Genomic DNA, 22,045 nt, shown 5'->3' with positions numbered 1-22,045 from the left:
AATTAAATTCAATTAAACAAGTTCTTAATGCATGGAATTGCTGGCCAGATCATGCAGCAAAGAACTCCAGTATGTTCAAGACCAGGATGCTACCTAGACAGTAAGTAAAACAAGCCTATATAATCTCATGTTCTTCTCCACTACTATTCTAGAATTGACCAGCAAATGAAGTCACTGCTTGACCACTTTACACTGAAGAGACACCAGGAAACACTCAAATTCTCAGGCCTCGACTTCATTCTCAATCAGCGAAGTGACTGCACAGCTTGAGCAGCGCTCGCTGGCGCCTTCGCGGCTTTTTGTTGTCGATAAAACCCGGATTCCGGCGCGAGAGAGACAGAAACTTGGCTCCGAAAACCAGCTGCCCCCAGCTTCCCCAGATACGAATCGCAGCGTCGTCTGAGTCGGCATTTTTACACAAGTAAACAAGACGCAGTTGCCGCACATCGAGACACTGAGACAAATTTAAATAACCCGAACCGTTAGAACAATTAAAACATGAACCCTTGTGACCCCTCAGGTGGGATTTCCTGTCAACCGCGCTTGATTATTTATTTCCAGAGAAATAGACTAATGGAAATAAAGGCTAATATATTAAAAATTGATTCCACAGCTGTCTCAATCTTTTGATGGTACATCAAGAATGGTTTGTCAGATTAATTTTTTAAATATCCAACTCAGCCTGACAACTCATTACTACACTGTGAGACCTTCAGATATGCGCTGATATACAGCTTCAAAGAGATATAATGAGACAAGCGTTTTACAATCCCCTTTGTTTCAAATTATTACATCCTTTTCAGAGAACCCACCAGTAATTCTTTTAACTGCATCACCTTTGGAGAACTGAATGGTATGACCACACAGCTGTGGGAAGTCTGGCACTTAAACATTGCAGAACCCAATATCAAACATGTGAATATCTAAATATAACACAGAAAGTGCTCCCAAAAAGTAAAAAATAAAAAGATCAATACTAGACTCCATGTACATAAGGATAGCATTTGAATACTTTCAGTTGTTCTGTATCACAGCTGTTTCTAGCTGTCTGAGCACAAGTGGTATTATTTGAGCTTGACCCATATAGTGTGCATAAAGACAAGCAGACTAAAGGACAGTCCTGATCACGTGACTGTAGCTTTAAGACGAGTCCCAATTTGCTGGGTTGATGGCTCCGCCTCCTCCTGAGTCTGTGTGTTGTTGTTTTACAGTGATGTACTGGCCCCTTCCAGGTCTGCTTTTCTGGGTTGGATCTTCCTTTGCCCCTCCTTGTTCGGGACAGGTGGGCCCCACGTCTAAGACACATAGAAAGGACTAATGGTTCCATTCCAAGAACATCAATCGTCGACGCTCATGCTACTAACAAGATGACATTGTCCTGCAGTTGTGTGAGGTGTGGTGGATTTAAAATCCATTAAACATCATTTACAAAATACACTTCCATAAATTTTTCTTGCCGGAATGTTCTGCAGTGATGGGCTCTTACCCACTTTTGTGGCTATGGTGTCTCAAATGTCACTGTATATGACAAAATTTGGCATCTTTCAGACAGTATGACTGGTGTGGTGCCAGTAAGGGAGTTAGGGTGCTGTCCACCAGGGGGCAGCACCGGCCCTACATACGCATGGCCAGAGCTATGAGGCATTGTAACCACTACAGCTGTGGACCATTACAAAATCATTTGTTTTAATAAAAGGCCTGGTTGGCAGGCCAAAAGGGAGTTGCGTTTTTTGGACTTTGCAGCTGCGTATATGATCTTTGCGCCATTGGTTGTTTTTTTTTCCCCTTTGGATTTTTTATTTCTTCACACTTATTAGGAAGTTTTGGTTGCCAGGTCGGTCTTTTCTTTATTTCCAAAGGCTTCTGTTATTTTCTGTTCAAAGAGTAAACAAAGGACTCCAAGCCAATTATCCCCTTTCTTGTGTTTCTGTCTGTTCACCATGTGATACAGTGGTTACCCCTAGCCCTGCATCACACCGGAAGCAAGAACAAATACAATCACGAACCAAGGGCCCTGGAGAACCGGCTCGGATAACAGGGGGAGGAGCATACTTTTTTGGGCACGTAGGTGATGTCAAGCCTGTCGACGGCTCCACTGGCAATGCGGGCGTTCTGGAACACCACGCTGTCCATCCGCGACGGCTTCTTTGCCCCCAGCTCAGGGGTCAAAGTGCGCGGGGAGGCAGGGGCCTGAGGCACATACATATAAAACACAATTTACTGATCCCCAGTGAGGACTTTTATCTGACCATCAACAGCAAACATAAAACATTCATAAACACCTACAAAAAGATAAAGAAATAGCCATCCCACAGGATTGTGAATCAGGTCTGAAGGGAAGCTACAACCAATGCTGAATGAAATTAAGAACAAAATAAAACAATATTTCCATGCAGAACAGAACTATTTTTTTAAAATCTAAAAACACTTCCCAGTCAAGAACAGGAGCACCCACGTGGGTGATTCACGGCAGCCATTTTGTATCCGAATGCTCGCAACACATCAGCGTGGCAATATCGCTACAATAATTAGTACAGACAAAAAATAATAGAAAAACACACAAAAGGAGGTCAATAGACTGCAGGCATTCATGACGTGACCTTATACCAATTGTGCTCACTACCTGTGGCATAGTCCAGTGGTGCCCAATCATGTGCCATGGAGGGGCGAGAGTATGCAGGTTCTCATTCCAACCTATCACTTCGCCTACTGATTTGACTAATTAGTTCCCTCCTCTCTGGTTGAATGTGTATTAAATCTCGGCATTCCACGGTACAAGAAAGGGAACTACTGGCATAATCAGACAAATGGACAGCTGTCTAAAATGTAAGGGTGATGTGGCTTTACCTCATCTTGTGAAGGTTTTGGTTGGGCAGTGGCCGGTGTTCCTTGCGGCTTGTCTTCCTTGATGTCATTAGGATCATCGAGCTTAGTTTGCACCAAGTAGACTATCCTCTGGTCCCCATAGGCCCTTGCAATCTCCAAGCAATTCTGTTCTACAATTAAACAACATCCAAACATCAGTTATAATAAAAATTGATTTTTCTCTCTAAAAACACTGCCCACTTAAGAACAGAAGCACCCACGTGGGTGACTCACGGCAGCCATTTTGTATCGGAATGCTCGCAACACATCAGCGTGGCAATGTCGCTGCTGTACGACACTTCAGTTTATTGCTTGAGAATGTGTATGTGTGTGCTTGTATGACAGAATCTGCTAAAAACAATGAATAATGCATCAATGAACAGCAGCCGTGGTGATGATGATGGCAGATGTCTCCCTGCAGTGGAGTTTAACTGTTAAGCTGAGTTATAAGGTGTGACAGTGAGAAATATCATCCGTTGCTGATTCAAGAGGTCAGTTATCTCTGTGATCCTGAACCGGGCCTATTTTAACTGAAAAAAGATAAAGAAATAACCATCCCAAAGGATTGTGAATCAGGTCTGAAGGGAAGCTACAACCTATGCTGAATGAAATTAAGAACAAAATAAAACAATATTTACATGCAGAACAGAATGAAACAAAAGATAAGACACAGCTGCAGTTTACTCTCTGTAAGAATATAGCCATTTACATTTATATTTGCAATAACAGTATTGGACTGATTTACCAAAACCTTGAACACGTGCGAAACCTTGTAGAACATGCAAAAAAACTAATAACACTACCAATGATTGGTGCAAAAATGGAGCATTGCGTAGTTCTAGCAGGCCACGAGAGTCAAGCGCTCCGGCTGAATCAGCTGATGGCTCAGCTGAGTGATGTTCACCTATCACAGTACATTCACATAACAGGGCGGTCTACTTAAACAGCCTCCCTCTACTCATTCGGCTGCATGCAAGCTTGCTGCACGTTGCTTTGTAAATCCCCTCCACCACCCCAGCTCCATCCCTATGTATTAAGAATTTGCATTGCTGCTGGATCTGTTCTGTGTGTACGGAGTGTGGCACAGTGGGTAAGGAACTGCGCTTGTAACCGAAAGGTCGTAGGTTCGATTCCCGGGTAAGGACACTGCCGTTGTACCCTTGAGCAAGGTACTTATCCGAAATTGCTTCAGTATATATCCAGCTGTATAAATGGATACAATGTAAAGTGCTATGTAAAAAAGTTGTGTAAGTCGCTCTGGATAAGAGCGTCTGCTAAATGCCTGTAATGTAATGTAATGTAATGTACCCCTCTAGGGTGGTTTGGCTGCTGGCCTCCTGGCCTTATCCACGCGGGAGAGCTCCAGAACAGAGCCATACCGCCAAACATAACTGTGTTGCCTTTATTGTCAATAAAGACATTACTTTGATGACAGTGGTCCTGACTGAACAAATATCATGACCAATCCCTGGTCATGTTATTGCTTTTGCATGTGCCCAAGGTCTTAGTAAATCAGGCAGTATATGTTTCCATAACAGGTATTATTATTTTTATTGTAATACTACTGCTATTAATTTGTGTAACATATGGATGAGTTATAATGCAGATTTGGATAACGGGCACTTAAAAGCAGATGTGTGTACGGTAATGCTATCTCACGCAAGTAAGGTGCAGTACCTTTGCTGTTCTGAGCGTGCACATTGGCGCCAGCGTCAAGGAGATGCTCCACGCAGGCGGGCCGGCAGCTCTCGATGGCTCTCATGAGCGGCGTGGTCCCGTTCATGGCCACCGCGTCCATGTCCGCGCCCGACCGGACGAGCAGGCCGATGATGCTCACCTGGCCCGCGTGGCAGGCGTGGTGCAGCGGGGTCCATTGGAACTGGTCGCAGGCGTTCACATCGGCCCTGCGACCCAACAGACAATCGACAGCCGGGGCAGTTAAAGGCCAAGAGGGTTCTGATCATGGGCAGTGGTACGACAAACACTGAAATTAAAAATAAGATTTGACTTTTAATAAGACTTTTAATTTTGACTGTTTTTCACAAACAAAAATAAACAGTGGTGAGTTCATCTCAGTGAAAATGTAGCTATTTGTGGAAAGATAAAAAAATGAATCAACACTTGGATTTAAGAGGGAATTGTTATGGACAAATATTGCTTGAATCCCAGCCTAAATTCTATGTCTATTCGGAACACTAAATTAGTATTTACAGTAGAAGTTTGGTTTAATATTTATTTCTGACACTCTGAACTCCGTTGCACATCTAAGATGAATATCCACAGCCTGAATGAAAACATTTCCCATGATGCTGCGTGTGCTCACCCTTGGCCAATGAGGAACTTAGCCACCTGGTAGTTGCCGCTGCTGCAGGCAGTCATGAGGGGTGTCTTGTAGAAGCGGTCCGTGACGTCCACGGGCACGGACTGGGAAAGGGCCAGGCTGAGCGACTCCAGGTCCCCCCTCTTCACGCAGTGGTTTATGTCCACGAAGGCCTTCTCGGGCTCCTTCATGTACCAGGCCGAGTCGTCCACGATGGGGTGGGCCGGGGGGTGGTCGCGGCTGAACCGGTTGGTGTCCGTGAAGTGGTGGTACTTCTCGATCATATAGTGGGGCGGCCCGCCGTCGCTCCGTCGTGGGGCTTGGTCGGGCGGAACCACGCATATGGGGAAGGGCAGGACAAATTTCCCCTTCTTCTTCTTTCCCTTCCCCCCTTTGCCAGCCTTCTTCTTCTTGGGGCCGTAGGACATGGAGACGAAAGCCTTCTGCAGGTACTCCAGGCCCTTGAAGAAGTCGTTGATGTTCATCTTGCCCTCCCGCTTCTTGTCGTGGGCAGCGAAGATCTTCTCAAGCTTTTCGGCGTCGACCGGCGCGCCACCGTCCGTCATTACGGAGAGGAAAGTGTTCTTGGAGATGACCTGCACGGGCTCGTGGGACTCCTCGTCGTCTTGCTCCTCCTCCATGTCGAAGGAGTTGCGCAGGCGCTCCTCGTTCTCGTAAGACCAGTCGTGGAGAGTCAGGGCCCACAGCTCATTGGGGTTGGTCTCTCCGCCCTCGACATACTTCCCGTACAACGTCTCAGCCTTTTTGACCTCCTTCATCGCTGCCTTGTTGCCGAAGTTTTTGGCGATCTGTCGCGCAATCAAACCCTCCTCATTCTTCAATTTGGGGTTACAACCTGACGGTGAGGGCACAGAGACAGAGTGCATCACAACATGTGGCATGAATGGGTAGGAAGAGGGATAGATGAACGGTCCTGCTGTTGATGGAAAAAGCTTAACAGCTGCTTCCTTGCATGAATGAATAGACATCTGTCACCAAAAAAATGAGACACATGTGGTCCAGTGATTAACCTTGTTAACACACTGTTTCAAGAACAGTATCAAAGTTATAGTAACACAAATTACAGAAAAGCATTCCAGTCATGTTGCAAGGATTTGCTAAACACCAGGGAAAGCTGCAGCTTTACTTAGTCTACTAAATGAGTGACTGTCCACAATTTAAATTCTAATTTAACTGAAAAAGAACGGAATAAAAAAGAATAATGCTTTAATATTGTTCCTGCTATATTCCCTGTGATTTAAATACACTTGAGCGACATGCTGGGAATGTTTTTACGCTAATGCTTCTGGAATGTTCCGGGAACCAAGAATCAATTACTGGAACAAAGTGAAAATTCACAAAAGCAACGTTGTGACCTTTGTGTGGCAGAAGACAGAGCTGGCATGCTTCCAAGCTAATGTTAAGCTGGTAATGGGCTCCTCGTACCTCTCTGGGCGAGAAACCTGCAGCATTCTGCGAAGCCGCCCGCCGCTGCTAAGTGTAGCGGCGTGTTCCCGTTCGCTGACACCATGCCCAGGTCAGCCAAATATGCCGAGAGAAGCTGAAGCACCTGCAGACACAAAGCCACCCACCGCTCACACCCGCAACCATTAATAACCCCCCCCCCCCCCTCACACCCGCAGACGTAACGACCCATTGCTCAGTCTCACAAACAAAGCGGTCCGTCTCATACATAGCCTCAAAAAGGGCACATCCAGATTCCAGGGCTGTTGGCCTGCGGTAATTATGTGGGAACCCACCTCCAGAAAGCCCCCTTCAGCAGCAAAATGAGCAGCGTGGCATTTGTTGTTATCGATGTCGTTGACTTTGCCGTAGTCCTGGAGGATCGCCCGAGCCAGATTCACGGCTCCCACCCTTGCTGCTCCCATTAGGGCCGTTCGGCCTGTCTCCTGTGGGAGGACAAGAGAGCCAGCGTCTAATATGGAGAGTTAATATCCAGCATCCAAAACAAACAGCTAATACGCAATATCTACCATTGAGAGTTAATATCAAGCATCAATCATGGAGAGTTAAAATTCACAAACTAGCATGGAGATAGCAATCAGAATGTCACATGGAAAGTTAATATCTACAGTGTACCTTCTAACTGCTTAAGAGCAGGTATCACTCAACCTTACACTCAAACTTGTCTCCTGGAAAACTAGTCCATGTCTATTTCCCCAAAGCTTTATGTCAAGTTCCATAAATCATAAACATTTTAAATACCTAACATTTAATGTGCTGTTTCATTTTGTCTTATGAATCACATGCTTAAAAGCAATTTTGTGCTCAACTATTGTTTTGTAGTTTCTGTCTCTAACAGGCTGAGAAAAATAATATTACCACATATGAAATAAAGCTGCAGCGAGCAACTAGCTATTAATAAATAAAAATATGAAATCTGAATCTGAACTTCAAGGTGGAAATGACCTCATCAGCATTGTCTGGATCTGCTCCTTTGTCCAGAAGATCGATGCACATCTCCTCACATTCTTCAGCGTTCTCGCAGGCCAGCACCAGGACGGGCTTCCCCTTGTGGGAGATGTTATTCACATCAGCCCCGTTCTTCAGAGCTGCCTCCAGGCAGTGCAGGTGTCCCTCGGTGGGGTAGATGCAGTAAAACAGGACCCCTGGGAAACAACCGGGCTGGTGAGGCAACAAACAAGACGAGCCTTCTCCTATTTATTTAAGTTACACGGCTGAACCGATTGATTGCACCAAGAACCAGGAATCATTAAAAATGAAGGCTTGTATATAATGACCGCACGGGGAGAGTTTCCGAAGACATAACAGCTAGGGTTTGGGAGCCTCTTGGTCTCTTGTTCCTTGTTGTCAACAAAAAAATAAACATGCCCATCCATTCAATGCCTTTGACACTGTAAATAAAAAAGGCTTCTTGCCATTTGAAAGCCTTTCCATGTCTGTGAGTCCTATCTGGTCAACACCTTGTTGAGCATGTGAACGCACTGCAGGACCCGAACTGTGACGGTACCTCTCCCCTCCAGGTCCACCGCTTTCATGTCGGCCCCTTTGCTGCCGAGCAGCTCGATGATGCCGTAGTGACCCAGCTTGGCGGCCCGCATCGCCGGGGTGCACCCCGCCTTGTCCTGCAGGTCAGGCAGGGCCCCTTGAGCGAGCAGGAAGTTGATCATGTTGCCGTCGTTAGCCTCGGCTGCCTGGTGCAGGGAGCTGAGGCCTTCCTGGGGTTCAGAGAGGTTGATCAGGTTGGGGACCCCCAGTCGGGCCATCTTCTCAATTTGGGCCTTGTCCCGGTTGCGCACGCACTGAAGCAGCTTGTACACCTGCATCAGCTCCAGGCGCCCCTCCGCCACCAGTCCCTTCATGCTGACTGCTTGCAAAAAAAAAAAGAGAACATACATTTGGGTCATTACCATCTTTACGTCTCTTACCTTTTTATGTGATGCCATTACACATGATTATAATATACTTGTCTAATAAAACCACTGTACCTCTAAGAATTAATCACAGACAAAACATTCTTAATATGTAGCTATATTAAATTATCAGCATTAACTATAAGGTAAAGAATAGCCCTTTATTATTATTGATTGTGTAGGCTACTTACTAGGTAAAAGCAGCCAAGCTAGCCCAATGAAATTAAAAGAAGGTTTACAACCTGTTTAGGTAGCCTACTTAGAAATTTGATTCCAATAGCACTACTACAGTTACTTACCCGGTCACTTGTTTGAGATTAATTACATTTGCAAGCTTTTTTCTTCTTTTGACGGTAGAAGCCGGTGAAAAATCAACCGTTTTGTCTGTGACGGGATGGTTTGATAAATGCAAATGCTTCGGATACATTTTGTTATGGATATTCTGTCCCCTTAGCAACAGCACAGATGTTCCAGAGGGCAGTCTTGACTCAAGACACAGTGATACTTTGAATCTTTATTTTAATTTAGTGCAAATGCGGTGATGCATATGTCACATATGTAAATCCATTTTTAAAAATAAAAATTTATATCATAAACGAATATCGGCAAAACAGGTAATTTATCATGTAAACACACCGATGATGCTTCTTTAACGTTTATAGACTAATAACGGATATAACCACATTAATATATTTGCGGCGTAATAAAAAAAAAACAAAACAAAAGAAAAATGTGGTCATTATTACTGTTTTGATTGTATGTTGGCAAATGGCTTTGCAAATCCAGCGCGTAACTTCGGAATCTTCCGGAGTACTCCGGAATACCTTCGTTGCGCAGCCATGTTGAATGCCGACTTCAGAGGCGAGTCGAGTCGGACTCGAACCGTTGTTTGGCACACACGTGCCCCGTTTGTAGTTCAAAGACTAGATGCAGCATGAGCATGACACAGGCAACTTTGTTGTTCAAAGTCCAAACGACGTCCGTTAGCTGTTATATGAAGGCAGCATGGGAGACAAAAAGATTTTGTGCATCGGATTAGTATGTTTGGACATCATCAATGTTGTGGACAAGTACCCGGAAGAGGACACGGACAGCAGGTTGGTGAGGTGACCCGTTTGCATAATTCGTAAAGTTGAACTGTAGGCTAGTAATGCAATAGCCGAATGAAGCCAGGGTAGTGTTAATGCCTAATTAGTGCACATTTGGAGTGGTAGCAGCTCGACTGGAGCAATGAATGAATTATGTAGCAGCATGTGTTTAGCATAGGCTATGAGAAAGTCATAGTGTATGCTTCTTTTATAGTTGTTATGAAACCAGTTATTCATTTTACGCTGAACAAAATAACTACACTGAATGCTATCGACGTGTTTTACTTTCACTTGAGAAACAGCTAGCAGCTCGGTAGTTTCTTTCCTGCTGAGCTAGCAAATGAATTTAACCACCAGGCAAAGAAATACATCGAAAGAATATTTCAGCATCAGCATAAGCAAGAGTTTTATGTGGCCTATTATTATTATTATTATTCAGTGTTCCATCATTAAGTGCATAATGGTAGATCCAGGATGCAAATGTTTTGTTATGTTTTGCCTTCAATATAACGATCACTATTGCGACATTCTGCAGCAGTCTTAGGCATCTGTTTGCCCACGTTTGGTGGGCGTGCCAGGGGCGTTATGGTACCGAAAGTTGTCGCAGGCTATAAGAATCCGTATCGCATTGAAGGCTTGCCCAGTCGCCTTATCAGCAGCCATAGTAATAGCCTTTGGACGTTCAGTACAGAACTGTTTCAGTTTATTAATTTTATTTTAAATTGACTTATAATTCTAGTCTACAAGTAGCTCTGTGTTCCAAATTAATTAATGATTTTATCTGGCATATGTGTAGTTATGTGTCCCAGTTCTAATGAAAGCTCAAGGGATATACCAGCTTATTACTGAGGTAATTCTAGGCGTACAGCATGCAGTTCAAAACACGCAGTGATGCTTGTATGCAGGGAAGCATAGGATAAGATGCCCCCTGCCTGTTGTGATTTGCCTGTAACTTTATGCGTATTCATCTTGTATTTTTTAAATTGCACATCCAAAAGCAGTGTCTGTTCTACAAAATGTAAGCCTTAACTATAAAAAACGTAAGTATGAATAATTTAACTATATTTACTCACTCGTTTTCATTTGTTTGTAAAATTTGTGCGATGCAGGCTAAGTGATAATGCGATTGGTGTGTTGGCATGTCTGTGTGCAGGTGTTTGTCTCAGCGTTGGCAGAGGGGTGGAAATGCGTCAAACTCGTGCACCGTCCTCTCCATTCTCGGGGCTCCGTGCGCCTTCATGGGGTCTCTTGCACCTGGGCCCGTAGCAGAGTAGGTACAGTCAAAGGTCCTATTGCTTAATCAGTAACGACGACAAAACATTAGCAGAGCCAGGGGTTTCAAAATGGCGGTCCTGGGAAGGCCAAGGTCCACAAAGGAGTCTTAGCGGGACCTTGGAAAAAACTAGAGGCTAAACTGTAAGGCTTCCTGGCTTAAAAAACAAGAAACAAAACAAAAGTGATGGGGATTGATTGAAACTAGCTGCACATACTGCACTTTTTCTCTGGCTCATGTCTGTGTGAAACAGACATGTAAAATTCGGATGAAAAGAAGCAGTATCTGACATTATGTGCTTCATAAGAGAATAAATGCTTCTGTACTCTGTTGTGGCAGTGAGTGCTTATAAATGTGATTGGGAATAAAAAATTGGACAGGAAAAAGCATTTACAACATTTATTTTAATGGGCAGATCCTCAGATTTATTGAAGGGATTCTCAAATTTGAGAACCTTTTGAATAAAATTGACCTTTCTTATCACTTTTAATGCTACAGTTTTTACCATTTTACCATTTGTTTTATATAATTAATACAAATTTATATATTTATATATATCTTAATGTACTGCAAATTAATCATTTTAGTACTGCGGCCTGCTAAGCTGTTTAATTCTTAGCATGTCACAGTTTATTTTTGGTGGCTGATGTTGGCCGTTAGAGGATGCTATATAAGATTATGAATGCACATGTTGTGAAACAGTGTCCATTAATAATCTTTTTTCTCTGATCCCAGGAAAGGAGCAGAATTAAGATTATAATCAGATTAGAATAAAATTGAGCACAATGGTGATGATTACTGCTGTCAGCGTTGTAACAATGCATACAACAACCTTTTTAAGACCTTTTTTTAATGAAGCAAACAGCATTTCTTTCTTTGTTTTATTCCCAACATGTCTGTGTGTGCCCCTCCTTCGGTTCCATCTGACTGAATGGGCTTGATTGCTATTCCTGATGCAGGCTGGTGGCTTTGATAAATCAACCACACTACAGGAAGCACTGTCATCCATGTCCTTCTTGCTGTGCCCATCCAGATCTCTCACGTCTCTCTCACATGACCGTCAAGTCATGGGGCGTTGCAGATAATCAATTTTCTTTTATCCCTGGTCTGTTGTTTCTTTCTGTCTTTCTCTTTCACTCACTATTTATCTATCCCGTGTCTTTCTCACTGTTTTTTTCTCTGCTTTGTTCTTTCTCTTTCTGTGTCTCCTCTCATCTCCCTTTCCCTCTCTCTTTGCGTCTCCGTCTCCTCCTCTCCCTGCTTCACCCCGTCTGTCGGGAACGTCGGTCCGTAGCTTCGTGCTCGCAGACTTCCGCAGGTACGACATCGACGTGTCTCTCCTGGCCGAGCGGGCCGAGTGCTCGTTCCCCGCCTCCGTGGTGATCAGCAACGTGCGGACTGGCAGCCGCACCATCCTCCACATGAACAGGTTTGTGCGGGCGTGGCCCGGGGCTATGGCGGGGGTACGGCTATCGCGTCGCCCCTCGTCCGGACACGGCTCAGCTCGGAGTCGTGGGTTTGTCAGGGGGCCCTCTCTCTCTCTCTCTCTCTCTCACTCTCAGGCACGTCGGTTTAAAGTCTTAAGTTGAGCAAAACCACCGTTCTTCCCTCTTTCAGGTGACGCCGAGATCGAGCTAACGTTCCACCCTGCACTCCCACCAAAGCTGTCATGGAAATTCGTGTTTTTTTTTTTAGCGGATTGACTGCTTTTTTGTTTTTTCTGTGTCCCCCCCCCCCATCTCCAGTTTCATAACGGCCGATTTTGTGCGTCGTGGGGTGGACATTTCGGGTGTGGCGTGGCAGAAGGAGGGGGAGACCCCGTGTGCTTGCTGTGTGGTGTGTCCCATCAGCGGCACCCGCACAGTCGTTCTCTTTGACACGTAATGCGCGCATGCGGGCGGGGCTAATCCTGGTCAGCTGAGCCGTGCCACCGCAGAGACGGGCCTAAGAACCACATGGGAAAAAATGACTCAGATCTTTGCCTCTGGGGCTGCTGACTCACTTTGCCATTAAAGGTGCTCACAATAAGCAGAGCCTGGATCCTGTAATGTAGGCCATAGACATTGAAGGACCATGAGCATGTGGATGCATGCACTTAGCTTGCAGTCCTAAACTGCCCACTTTTCTAAATTTGATTTCAGACTTTATCAAAACCTCCCTCTGGCAGCATTACTGTATTGGTAAAGCTTGGAAAGCAGCCATTTTGTGCCAAAAGTCACTGGCCTGGGAAAATTCAAAAGTTGACTATTAGTCCATCTAGCACGTTCCTGGAGATTTATCATCCTGTAGGTTTTCATTTCATACCATAATTAGGCACACCTATTTCTGCCAATTAGCAGCTCAATGAGATCTCTAGCTGTTGAATGAGGTGTGCTTTCCTAGGGCTGGAGTGAAAACCTTCAGGATGGTAGATCTCCAGGAACAGGGTTGGGAACCACTGATCAAGCAGTACTGCGGTAGTCTCACCAGACACGTCTTTGTGCATTTAGTGCTCGGCCTGTGCATGTAACTGTAAGCTTGTGGGGTGTATTTTCCTTAGTAATGTGATTGTACTGGAGGATATTCTAATGTGATCCAGGAAAACATGTTTAGACTGGTCTCTGCTGTGGCATCACGCTAATTTATGCTTAGAAATGAAAATTTCACGTTAAATTAAACATCCGTATAAAATCATCGTTAAATAAAACTTCCTATCCCTTCCTGCATGCTTCATCGTCAGATCAGTTACTCCAATGATAGGAAGAGTGTTTCAATGTGAATGGACAAACACAAGAATTTACAGCGCCTTGACTTCCATTTAAATCCCTTTCATACTGTGTATGTTTTCTGTACTTAATTGTGTAACCATTATAATGACAATTACCCAATTTACAAGATAAGGGGTAACAGGCATTGGTTTATTTGACTCATCCACTAGTCAAAGTATATTCAAAATGCTATATGCCTATCCACAATACAGTCAAGTATTGTCACTGTATTGTTGTTAAGCATACACAAGTATATATATTTTTAAAAAATTCTGTATTTAATTAAAAGTTAATAGTCAGCAGGCGTATTCAAAGAATCAAGGACTAGAGCCTATCTCTTCTGCTGTAATTTTAATGATAAAAAGTGAGGATGATTAGCAGTTAATATGATAATTTTGAAACAAGTTGCTTCATAATGAAAGAAATGTGGGTAATTATTAATTTAAAATGAGGCAGAGTAATTGCTGAGATAATTGAGGCTTGTGAATGAGACGTATTTACAATGTTGCTTGATTGTGGCAAACCAAACATTGGATGAAACTGATATATCACTTCCCATTAAAATATGACCGCCCATTACAAATTATAATTTCAGTTTCATTGTACTCAGAACATTAATGGTCATTAAATAATTCCTTTAGTTGATGCTAACAATACTAAGGAAATGTAGAAGTTGAAATATTAACCTTTTTTGTATGCAGAAATTGCCAATGACCTAGCATTTTGGAATATAGGCCATCGCTAGTGTGTGTTTAATTCCGAATGGGTGCAAAGTGGAGTGGAGGAATTCCGCGTTGAGGAAAGTCTTTGATTATGTTCTGTAGAGAAAGGCAGCAAATTAAGCACAGACGAAGCAGTTTTAGCCAGATGTTGAATAAAACTGTTGCGTAGATGAGAGGATGTCTGTGTGTAACTTTCTAGCTGATTGGTTATCCAGTAAGAGACAAAACGCACAGACACCTGGCCTGCCCCATTCAACCTGGAATCATCAATCAAATAAAATGGGACTAAGGTGGCAGGACGCCAGGAAACTAGCCATTTAAAGAAGTAGATCTCCTTCGTTTCCATTTGGCACCAATACTTGGATACGTCAGTCTGTCTTATCCCTATTTCATTTGCTCTGAATTAAACCTAGAAAAGTCTTGGGATCTGCTGGTGCTCCACACTCATTAAACAGGACTCGCAGTACATTAGGTGAAATTACACACGCAAGCATATAAACACCGGCCCCCTGGAAAGCACCACGTACCTTTACATATCCTTAAATACCCATATGTACCCTGTTTATATGTGTATGTAATACAGTGCCTTGAGCTCTTAATTGAACAGAAAAATTTGAATTTCCAATCGTAATTATGCTTAATCTGAATCCACAAACCTGGGGGAAAAATCTCAGTGATTATGTCCTTGATATTAGGGGACAGCTTATTTTGTTGGAAGATTGCCTCTATTACCTCATCGGATTTCTAGTCGTGTTAACTTTCTTTTTTTCTTTCAGAAACCTGCCAGATGTTTCGGCAGAAGACTTCTCCAGGGTGGATCTGAGCCAGTACAAGTGGATCCACTGGGAGGTGAGAGCCCGGGGGCATTCTTCAATTTAGGAAAACAAAAAAAAAGGGACTTGCAAAACCATTTTCTGACAGAGGTCATTTCAAAGTGCTTGATTGTTTTTGGTGTTGAGAGCTTTTTGGTGATCACCTTGAAAGCCTTCATCCCCCAAATTTTATATAAACCACGTGTTCATAAATTGATAAACCAAGTTTTATTTCTGACTGTTTGGGGTTTGGATTGTGGTTGAAAGAGCTGATCATGGAACCGCAGTCCACAGATATATAACATGTTACAGAGCTTACAGAACTGGGGACCATGAAGGGAGTCCCAGGGGCTCCTCTGTAAAGTGGATCATTTTCCTATTTAAGCATATCTTGGCTGTGTCTGAATCAGCACACTTGCCTACTATTGATCATATTTGTTGAGTACACTAAAGGAGAAAGTCGTTAAAAAGGCAGAATTTTCTCTAAATATAGTGTAGTTAAAATCCCAAGACGAGGTAGTTATTTCTGGGGTTTCGCTGAGTATTTTTGAAGGCATACTGTACATTTCAAGCAGTAAACAACCTTTTTGGCCCCATAGATATGATGTGCAGCTTTACTTTAAAAATGAGACATAGCTTCGCTGACATTTCCCTTCAACAACAGCCATGACACCTGAGCAAGGTTGGAACGTCTTTCGACACTTCCACCGAATGGTTGAAAAATAGCACATAGGATTTTTTTCTCGTACTGCCCATCGTGTACTAAAACATACGCAGTAAACAGCGCACAGTAGTATGCTTAGTAGAGAGTGAATACTTTGAGGACACAGTAGTTCGGAGGCTGATTCGGTCACAGCCCTTGTCTATATTCCCATGCTTACTACATTACAAATTAGACTTTCAGATACAAGAACCACGTCTCTGATTTACACATCATTGGTAATCGTCCTTGGCTGAATGGCCTTGTGCTGTTGCCGCATTGGTTGATTGGCAGGGTCGGAATGCGGAGGAGCAAGTGAAAATGATCCAGCGGGTGGAGCATTACAACAGCACGCTACCAGAGGACAAGAGGATCACCATCTCCGTGGAGATAGAAAAGACCAGGGAGCCATTGTACCAGCTATTTCCATATGGAGATGTGGTATGAGCTGCTGTCTCTGTCTTTTTTTCTTTTTATTTCTTTCTTTTGATCCTTTTTCATTTTTTCATTTTTTTTCATTTGTGGGCTTAGTGTGATTCCTGCTTAAATGATACTTAAAATTATGAATAAATACTTTAAGTGATTATTAGTTAACACACAAATGTATCTAATAACATTACGTTAGATTTTATTTCGTCAGTAAAGCTATGGCTAAGTCTTAAGCTGGAGAGGCCGTGAGGCATGATTACAAGAGATACAGTTAAGAAGTACAACATCAAGATCAAGATACCAGTGCTACATGAAAGTGCTACTCAATTGGGGGAAGCTCTGCAGAAATGTAGAGTCATTTTAGTCAAGGCAGAGTCTGGAGAGATGTGTCTTCAGACCACAATGGAAAATAGGCAGTGACTAAGCAGTTTGTTGAGGAATGAGAAGTCCGTTCCACCACTGGCGAGCTTGGGTGGAAAATCATTGAAATGGAGGACAAGAATTGCAAGTTGCCTTGCTGCAGCTGAGCGGAGTGGTTGAGTGTAGTGCTGAATTATGTCCTGCAGGTAGGAAGGGGCTGTCCTGTTGGCTGCAGTGTATGGCAAAGTCTGAACTTTGAGCCTGACCTTGGCAGCGTCCTGCAGCCAATAACGATTATCGCTACCATGTGGCGTCTTGCCATCTTTTTTTCTTCAAGTGTACCTGATGTGGAAGTAAACATCCAAACTGCAGAGGCCACTTGCAACATTTCTGGGGATAAAAAACATCACCCCTGTTATGTGTTCCTAAGACAGCCAGTCAGCAGCAATGCTTTCCAGCTTCCGTGTGATTGACAAAAACACATCACATAATTACATGGTAGCTGTAGACTTCACAGTTGGTGGAGGTTGTTACTCTGCTTTGCATACTCTTACACCTTGGTTGTTCTGTGCAGGTGTTTGTCAGTAAGGATGTGGCCAAACACTTTGGGTTCCAGACTGCAGCAGATGCACTGAGGGGTCTCTATGGTAGAGTGAAGAAGGGGTAAGAAAATCGAATGAGTCTATGAAAAGATAAACTGAAAAAAATCATTATGTGAATATATAAAAATGCCCCTCAACCGTGGAATTCACAATGGGCTACATTTGTTATCTTTATTTCTACATGGTTAAGTGTCAACTGCATTTCTGTCTTGGAGATGTCTTCATGATTTCAGTTCTCATTGACTGATAGCTAAATGTAACTGGTTTGAATTGAAGTAATTGCTTCAATTCCGCAGTTCAGCTCAAGGTTGTTGAATGTACCTACCAATGGCCATTAGGGGTCGCTAGTTCCACACACATTGGGAAAGCCTTGTTTTTTTATTTCAAACACAAAGAACCAGGGCAACCAATGTAATAAAGACAGATATGATTAAGGAATAAACTATTAATTTAATTGGCACATTATAAGGATGTTACTTGTTTTAAGGTTTTTAAGGTGGCAGTTTATTTTGACTGATTGCACTTTATTTGAAACAATGGTATGTTGTTTAGGCAGCACCACACTGCTTTTAAAATCGTAAACTCCTGACTGCATATGGATATAATTCTGGATGAAATTCTGGGCACGGGTACTGTGAACCAATTGCGTCTACTGTTTGTGCTGTTTGTCATATTGTACTCCTGATTTGTCAGGTCCCTTTTTTATTTTTGTTCTTCCATTCTTCCCTGAAGGGCGGTGCTAATGTGCGCCTGGGCGGAGAAAGGGGCAGATGCCATGGGCCCAGACGGAGCGGTCGTCCACTCGGACGCCTTCCCTCCGGAGGCCCTCGTGGACACGCTCGGGGCAGGCGACACCTTCAACGCGTCCGTCATCTTCGCCCTCTCCCGCGGTGAGTGCGCTGCCGTACATCCCCCCGCCAGACTCGGGTGCTGATCTGTTTCGACTGCGAGTCTCAAAATGGGAGGTTACTAACCAACACCACTCGCAAGCCGCATTTGGGCGGCAGTGTAGCGTAATGGGGTATTGTAACCTAATGGTCACGGGTTCAGTTCCCAGAAAGTCCCCCGTTGTGCCCTTGAGCACGGTACTGAACCTGCATTACTTCAGAGAAATACTGTGGCAAAATACTGAGACGAAAAGGAATCCAACTGAGACTTCCAATGTGAAATGATTCTTGGAAAAGGTCTAGTTGCAGCACACATAAATGACAATGGCTGAGAACTAATTTGTTCTTACACTCAGGCTTAATCCATGGGGAACAGGGAACTGATGTTTTGATGTCATCTGACGTCTTCCTCAGAGTTACCTGGACATTCCAAAGAGCCCATATGTATAGCCAAGTGGAAAATTGAGAAATTTGTCATTTATTGTGCTTCAACTCCTTTCCGAGAATCAGTCCACCTTGGATGTCTCTCCTGTATTCCTTTTTGTTATAATATTATAGTATTGTACACTAGCGCCAGAAATTGGAAATTGGAAAGCAGAAAATGTGTTTATTTGTTTCTAATATGCTTCTTAATTTTAAAGTTGCATTCCTGGATGCAAGGTATTGTGATCTGTAAATCACTGCTGCTGCATTTAAAGCAAGAAGTATTCAGCTGTAACACTGAGTACACATTAGAACGCAGCCATGCCTGCAACATGATTTCTTGTATCCAGAGGCCTCAACATAAATTGCGCGTGCACCGAAATCCTGAATCGCAGAGGCCAAAAAAGCTGTGATTTATAAACCTCGACATGACGTGAGAGTGTGTGCACCCCCGGTGCGAGCCGCAGACCGAGCGCACGGACTATTCCTCGCGGGAGCGTGGTTTTATTTTGGACTCGAGTCAAAAGAGAACGTTGCTTGACGGGGCTGAAATATGAAGTCGCTGCAGACGCGAGTGTAAGCCTGGTGCGCAAGCTTTTCGCGCTCGGGGAGTCACGACTGCTCTTCCATCTGTTGAAAGATGTTGTGAGCAGACCTTTAAATGCGTTTTTAGAGTACTGGCAGACTTCCTTGCACCTTGAATAATGTCCAAATAGATGAATAGTGAGGTAAACTACAGTACGCCTCCATATAAGGCTGAAAGTCATAAAGTTTGTTCACAAACGAGAGTACCTTTAGAGTAGTGGTAACCAACCCTGTTCCTGGAGGTCTACTGCCCTGTAGGTTTTTACTAAAGCACACCTCATTCAACAGCTAGAGATCTTGTTGAGCTGCTAATTAGTAGAATCAGGTGTGCCATATTAGGGTTGAAATGAACACCTACAGGATGGTAGATCTTCAGGAACAGAGCTGGTTAAAAACACTGTTTTAGGGATGTTTGTAATTTATTATCAAAAATACATTTGATTTGTGAAACTTTATTCATTCCTATGCAAGTTATATACATTACGCGTGCACACAAATTAGGAACTGCTCATGTAATCAAATTTCATGTGAAATTGTCACGAATTCTGTAAATGCGGCCTGGCGCCGAATAGAAAGACTGATCGGAGATGAGCACAAAGAGCCGTTTACTTGTTTTGGGTGCGTTGCTCATAAATGTTTGATGGTTGTTGTAATCATAGAGGAAAACCCACACCCTTTAAGTAATCCCAGAGTCAAAGTCCCTGGAGTGAGCGCACAGAGGCCTGCTTAGATGTGATTTCATCGGCTGTGTTTCCATGACATTGACCGCCTGAAGGCATACAAACAGGTGGAGTTTCAAGAGAAGGAAGTACCCGGTCTCAGGGGTCTGAACACGACCTACGCTTGTGATAGTGCTGGCCGACGCCCCGCCCATTAGATCACAGAGAAGGGCGCAGTTTAAAAAAAATTCAATTTACTTGTTTAAAAATCTGGAATGAGAAAGCGCATTGATATTATTCATCAAAATTCTTTGCACTGAACGTCCTTCAGCAACCTGCAGTTAATAGCATTGACTGGCCTGTTGGCACTCGTAATGCAACCACAGTTTCTGGAATCTACACCCACAAGCAATCACAAGCATTTTGAAATAATTTTGAAAAAATGAAATACTTTTTTATCAGCGGTCGTTGCCGCGACTCCTGCTATTGATTTGAGAGAGTGCCGGCAAGAATGTGGTCTTCTTCGAAACATGTGATGTCAGATGCCACTTCTTATCGCACTTTAGTTTGCAAGTCAGGCACACGTAGACACGAGTCGGAGGAAGACCCTTAACGTACAGCTCAACGGCTGTACTTCCGGGTGCCTGATCGACCAGTGGATGTCGCTAGTGCCGATGAGACAGTTACACCAGCTGACTGAAGCCCTCCCGTCTAGATGGCACACCCTGTTGTGCATAACCCTGTGGGACTGCTGGCCACAGTTGGCACTGTCATGGTCCGGAATCTGTGTGGAACTAGCGACCCTTAATGGCTGCTGTTCACGCACAAGAACAGGGCCATAACGGGATTCCCCCAATTGCCAGCATGCAGCCCCCCGTCTATCAATTTTTAAAGGTGGGCAAGGGCCCATCCTTCATTACTTCATTTTCATATGCCACATTTTGCCACGTCGGAAACAGTCCACTGTACTTCCTCTTATGCAATGTACTAAACCTGAGTCAAATATGTATTTGTTTTGGATTCAAATACTTTTCTACACTTTACTGATCTTGTCTGATGTATTGGAACCAATGAAATATTCTCAAAAAGTGCAAACCCTGCCTTCTGGTCATATTGGCAGGCTCAATTACACCAGAGAAGATCAATAGAGCACAGAAAAGTATTTGAATCCAAAACAAATACATATTTGACCCAGGCATGCAATGTACTCTAGCCAGTGAGAGGTGGGCTCAAAGTTGGATGTTTTTGGGTCCGTGTGGGACGTTGCATTTTAAAAATTTCTGCAGTTTATCCGTGGGTAAGTTTTTGACTGTGGTAGAAATGACCCCATTCTCACCTTTACTGTCAAAACAGGGAAAAGCCTGCAGGAGGCGCTGTCGTTCGGCTGCCAGGTCGCTGGGAGGAAGTGCGGTGTCCATGGATACGATGACATCGTGCCACAGAAACAGTAAAGAAGCAGGCTGGTGAAGGCAATCAAGCTGGAAACAACCATAGGACAAGTGCTACAAAGACTGGTTAGCATTTGTGGATGTGAAAAAGACCCAACGTGGCAACCCACATGACATTAGTGGCAGACAAATGATATATTACAAAAAAAAATGTTTTCGTTGAAATTACGAAAACAAAACATTAAAAAATGTATAAAAAGGTATAAAACGGTTCTGTTTTCGAAACTATACTCCATCTGTCAGATAAACTTGTTATAATAATGTCTTAACCTTAAATTGTACATTCAGAGCGTCTGTTTAACTGATTGTTAATTAATTTAAATTACTAGAAATGATTGCTGCTTGGGTTAACACTGGTTTAAGTGTAAGTGAAATCTGAATTTCTTAATTTTATGTTTACATAAATAATTGACAAGATGACGTGGGGTGACTGTACTATCCATCAGTCGTTTATCTCTGTGGCTTACTGTGTACAATGAGATTCACATTTGCACTTACTTATTCAGCAGACATCTGCCCAGAACCATTTACATGAAGTATGATAGAGGATTTTCTGTGAAATAATGGTTTTGCCACTGATACCAGATTCAATGGCGAACTTAATATTCCTAGCAACTACCAATCATAGGCACAGCACCGAGAAAAGTTCAGTTCCAAGGAGCCACATTTTAACATTAACAATAGACACAAGGCTGGTTCTGTTCGAATGACTTATGTCTTTACAAATGGG

At 43.4% G+C, this 22,045-nt stretch overlaps 3 protein-coding genes across 8 annotated transcripts; 1 reads left to right on the top strand and 2 right to left on the bottom strand.

The window, feature by feature from the left end:
* Positions 1–134: 134 nt before the first annotated feature.
* Positions 135–7,941, bottom strand: ankef1b (ankyrin repeat and EF-hand domain containing 1b). Its single transcript, XM_064331975.1, has 8 exons — positions 7,616–7,941; positions 6,946–7,095; positions 6,632–6,755; positions 5,189–6,041; positions 4,543–4,769; positions 2,848–2,996; positions 2,053–2,190; positions 135–1,295 (listed from the first exon to the last, which is right to left on the bottom strand). Exons 1-8 carry the CDS (start codon positions 7,664–7,666, stop codon positions 1,206–1,208), a joined length of 1,782 nt encoding a protein of 593 aa, XP_064188045.1. The 5' UTR covers positions 7,667–7,941; the 3' UTR covers positions 135–1,205.
* Positions 7,942–8,115: 174 nt separating this feature from the next.
* Positions 8,116–9,125, bottom strand: LOC135241657 (ankyrin repeat and EF-hand domain-containing protein 1-like). The gene is made up of 2 exons (XM_064312216.1): positions 8,880–9,125; positions 8,116–8,534 (listed from the first exon to the last, which is right to left on the bottom strand). Exon 2 carries the CDS (start codon positions 8,527–8,529, stop codon positions 8,116–8,118), a length of 414 nt encoding a protein of 137 aa, XP_064168286.1. The 5' UTR covers positions 8,530–8,534; positions 8,880–9,125.
* A 297-nt stretch (positions 9,126–9,422) lies between these two features.
* khk (ketohexokinase) lies at positions 9,423–21,735 on the top strand. 6 transcript variants are annotated; one of them, XM_064331988.1, is made up of 8 exons: positions 9,423–9,677; positions 10,822–10,938; positions 12,236–12,457; positions 15,187–15,259; positions 16,217–16,363; positions 17,286–17,374; positions 18,046–18,203; positions 21,221–21,735. In XM_064331988.1, the coding sequence occupies exons 1-8, from the start codon at positions 9,586–9,588 to the stop codon at positions 21,316–21,318; spliced, it is 996 nt and encodes a 331-aa protein (XP_064188058.1). In that variant the 5' UTR covers positions 9,423–9,585; the 3' UTR covers positions 21,319–21,735. The 6 variants fall into 6 exon arrangements, with proteins under 6 accessions (XP_064188058.1, XP_064188091.1, XP_064188076.1 ...); XM_064332006.1 differs by lacking the exon at positions 12,236–12,457 and adding an exon at positions 12,687–12,821 and having other exon boundaries at positions 9,424–9,677; XM_064331997.1 differs by having other exon boundaries at positions 9,426–9,677; positions 12,236–12,370.
* The last annotated feature ends 310 nt before the right edge of the window (positions 21,736–22,045 follow it).

The sequence above is a fragment of the Anguilla rostrata genome, chromosome 1 (assembly GCF_018555375.3).
Source record: "Anguilla rostrata isolate EN2019 chromosome 1, ASM1855537v3, whole genome shotgun sequence".
Taxonomy (NCBI): domain Eukaryota; kingdom Metazoa; phylum Chordata; class Actinopteri; order Anguilliformes; family Anguillidae; genus Anguilla; species Anguilla rostrata.
The sequence above is the reverse complement of the archived record's forward strand: the minus strand, read 5'-3'. Positions and strand labels throughout refer to the sequence as shown.